This window comes from Bison bison, unplaced genomic scaffold, assembly GCF_000754665.1.
Source record: "Bison bison bison isolate TAMUID 2011002044 unplaced genomic scaffold, Bison_UMD1.0 scf7180017864471, whole genome shotgun sequence".
Lineage (NCBI taxonomy): Eukaryota > Metazoa > Chordata > Mammalia > Artiodactyla > Bovidae > Bison > Bison bison.
Window position 1 is genome coordinate 26,344,770 of NW_011495032.1, and position 3,661 is coordinate 26,348,430.

Genomic DNA, 3,661 nt, shown 5'->3' on the forward strand with positions numbered 1-3,661 from the left:
TACCCAACAACTATTCATTCAGAGGGAATAGGGTGGTTCTGAAAATAGCAGGCGTTGTCTCTTTCATTTGTTTTCTTGGAATTGAAATGAGGGCAAAGTTTTCCTTTGTCTTCCAAATCATCAGTAATCCATGGAGTAAGGGGCTTCTCTGGTAGTCCAGTGGCTAAGAAGCCATGCTGCTAATATAGGAGGTACCCAGGTTCAATCCCTGGTCAGGGAACCAGATCCTATGTGCTGCAACTAAGATCCTGTGCAGCCAAATACATAAATATAACAAATTATAATAATCCATGAATTAAACTTAACCTCCATGAGCAATAATGCCACTGACATTGACATCACTTCAGAGACACCTCCTTGCCTTGATGGTAAGTGTGACACGACATCAACCCCCACCAAACCCACTTCCTTTCCAGCAAATAGAAAACAGTTAAGGACGTGAATTCACTGTCAGGCTTAAACACTGAAGGAGAAAACTGCATTTGCTTCTGGCAAACATGAAGTCAGACCTCTGGTATTTCTTTCTCTTCTGCATCCAAGTTGAAATTCTAGCAGGTAAGTGACTTATTGAATATGCATTATTAAGTTATAATTCAAGTGAACATTAAGAAAAATCAAAGGTGGAAAAGTTAGGCACCAAATAGAAAGTTTTTGTTTGTTTTTTAGAAAGTAAGAACAATTACAGAAAAGCCCAAGCCCATGGCTAACAGCATTTATGTCACTGTTTTAAGATGAAAAATGTCTCATCAGATCATTAAAATTTTAAATTACCTGCTTGAAGTTAACTTTTAGTGGATAAAATAGAAGAGTGGCTTACTGTTCTCAGAGGAAGATGAAAGGCAAAATGACTTGTGTCAACAGAATGAAAATTAAGTAGGCCTGGCATTTGGCTGGGAGAAAATAAAATGGAAGGGCTTTGAAAAGAAGGAGTTTTATTTTAATCTTATCTGGGTGGTCTTGTCAGAAATGCCCTGGCTGCCACAGGGATTTTTTAGCACTAATGTCAAGGTCCTTGTGAAAGGCCAAGGATCAGTGGACAATGTAAAACAGTCCTTAGCCTCTGAAGACACTAAAAAAAAACCATTCTGAAGTCCTCAATTCTTTCTCTTATATGGTGTATATCAGACTCTATTTGAATATTTTAAATAATGCTACCAACAATGAAATTAATGTGTGTTTCTTCTACTTCTTATTGGGTATGTTTTCAATTATTTTCTTTTTATCTTTAAGTCTGGGCCATGTTCCCAAGGTTGGGAAAAAACAAAGTGAAATTATATTACTTTGGGAAGTTTTACTAACACTAAAAGTGCAGGCAGAATTTTGGTTGGTATACTTTTATTTAGAAATGTTTTGCAGTGGTACCAAAAGCAGACTTTATTTTTATCTTCAAAGAAAAAAAAAAGTGTATTGATCAAATATTTGAGCTTGTGGTGGCTCAAGGTGGCTCCAAAGCTCTTAAGAGGAATGAGGAATTATTTATAGGTCCCAAGGGTAGTTTGGGACCACTATACCTTTTCTACAGCCAGTGAAATCCTTTAGCTGCACAAGCAACAGGGAATAGCATGGGGATCGATGTTCATTCATTCATTCACTCAGCCGTTCATTCATTCAGCACCAAGAACTTGCCATGTAGGCAGTACTGTGCTGGCCTCTGTGTGTGTAATGATGAGCAAAACCAGGTTGGTCCCTGCTCTCATGAAACTAACTGAAAGGCTGGAGAGAGGCAAATCAGATAATTTTGTGAATGAAATGACAATTACAGACAGAACTCAGTTCCATCAGGGGATGTAACAAAAAAAACTTGTGTAGACTGGGTGGATATGGAGGTGCAGGTGGGGGGTGGGGTTCATTCAAGTCTTTTAAGTGGTCCTTGAGCTGAGATTTGCAGGATAAATAAGAATAAATGGGGAGAATGGTGGGACATTCATATCATGGACATTTCATATCATGAGAAGAGTAAGTGCAAAGGTCCTGTGTCAGGAAGGAATGAAGTAAGTCAGAAAGCAGGAAGAAGATGGATGTGCCTGAGGACAGAGAGGGAAAGAGTTGGCGATGGTGCAAGATGAGGCTGGAAGGGAAAGCAGAAGCTAGACTATTCAGACCTTATGTGCCACATGAAGGATTGTGGATTTTCTCCCAAGAACTTTGGTTCAAGTCATTGAAGGGGTTGTTTGTACTGTTAGAAAGTGTCCCAGTACGCCAAACCCGACTGGGTACTTGTGGTGATATTATGCTCAGGAGATTCAAATTAACAATGGTGTTACCACTGTGGAAGGATCGATCCAGCCTAGGTGGAATTATTTCCAGTTGTCAGACTAAGCTGATTAATACATTGTACTTCTGGAATGATATATATCTTAAATTTTGATGGAATAAAATCAACATTCCCTCTCATCACACAGAAAACCATGCCACACGACAAGCTGTTTTCCTATTTGGTGGCAAAATTGGAGCATGAATGGCTAGATGGAGATAGTAAACTGCTTAACAATTTTTTTTTCTAGCTGTGTTTTGCTCCTTTAATTTATATAATTGATTCAGCTGGTTCAGGGATTTATCATTGGTAAGGCATTCCTTATTAAATGAACTTGAGCATCTATGCTCCTAATTTAAGGCAATCACTATGCCTTTCTTGCAGTTAATTCTTGTTGGAGTATAGTCGCTTTACAATGTTGTGTTAGTTTCTGCTGCACAGCAAAATGAATCAGCTACATGTATGCATATATCCTCTCTCTCTCTCTTTTTTTTTTTTTGGATTTCCTTCCCATTTAGGTCATCATATCCAAAGTATCATCACAATCCATTTATTCAGCAACTACTGTTTTAAAGACTCTAAATGCAAAGTAAAGACCAAAACTGCAGTCAACTAAGTTCTTGCAGCTCCCTTCCTTTGGCATATTTTTAATCCTCCCAACTAGGTAGGCTTTCTCATCCCACGAAGAGGTAGGCATTCTTAGATAATGTTTGAAGAATCTCAGGAAAGGCTAAGTGTTTGGTTACCTAGTATTTAGTGGCAGAACCAAGATTAGAATTCAAATACATCTGATTCCAATATCCACTATCTTTCTGTACCATGTTGAAGTAGTGGAGAAATAACATGAATCTCAAATAAGAGAAATTACCAGTTTTGTTATTTGGTTGGTGAGTTAAGAGGGAAAGAAATCTTGGTGATTCTCAGTCTTCTATTGATCTAAATGTAAAATTTAACAAAATCATCTTCTTTTAATGATTCTGGAACAATAGGAGGTTCTTTGTTGTAGAAGCATTTGGGAAAAGTGGGACCTTCAGTCTACATTTAGAAGACGTTCTTTCCAGAACTTATGGGCAATGGAGACCATGTGGGTGATGTGATGAATTCTGGTTTTGGAAAGACCACTTTGAAAGCAGTGAAGTGTGAATGGGCAAGATCAGGTGGTGTTTAATAAATGTGCATGTCTCATGGTGTGTTCTGGGTGGAAGCTGGAAGGGGAACCCTCAGGCTCATTTTGAGCCTTGATTTTGTCACCTAGGCATTGAAGCAGTGGTTCCTCAACTCCATCATCTGAGAGAAAAACCATCTCTTTGGTGTCTCCAGCATCTGCTCCTCCCCAGTGTTCAGGGGAGGAGTTGAGGCAACCTTTGAGCCTCCTCCTTCCAGTGTTTGTGCTACATTTAAAAAATC

The 3,661-nt window shown here is 38.8% G+C and overlaps 1 protein-coding gene across 1 annotated transcript in view; it reads left to right on the forward strand.

Annotated features, from left to right (window-relative positions):
* Window positions 1-420: 420 nt before the first annotated feature.
* The window catches only part of ICOS (inducible T-cell co-stimulator), a 26,171-nt gene continuing 22,930 nt past the window's right edge, over window positions 421-3,661 (forward strand). The window contains exon 1 of the mRNA XM_010861022.1: window positions 421-555. Within this exon, the coding sequence (XP_010859324.1) occupies window positions 498-555 (58 nt within the window). The 5' untranslated portion in view covers window positions 421-497. The remainder of the gene's footprint in view (window positions 556-3,661) is intronic.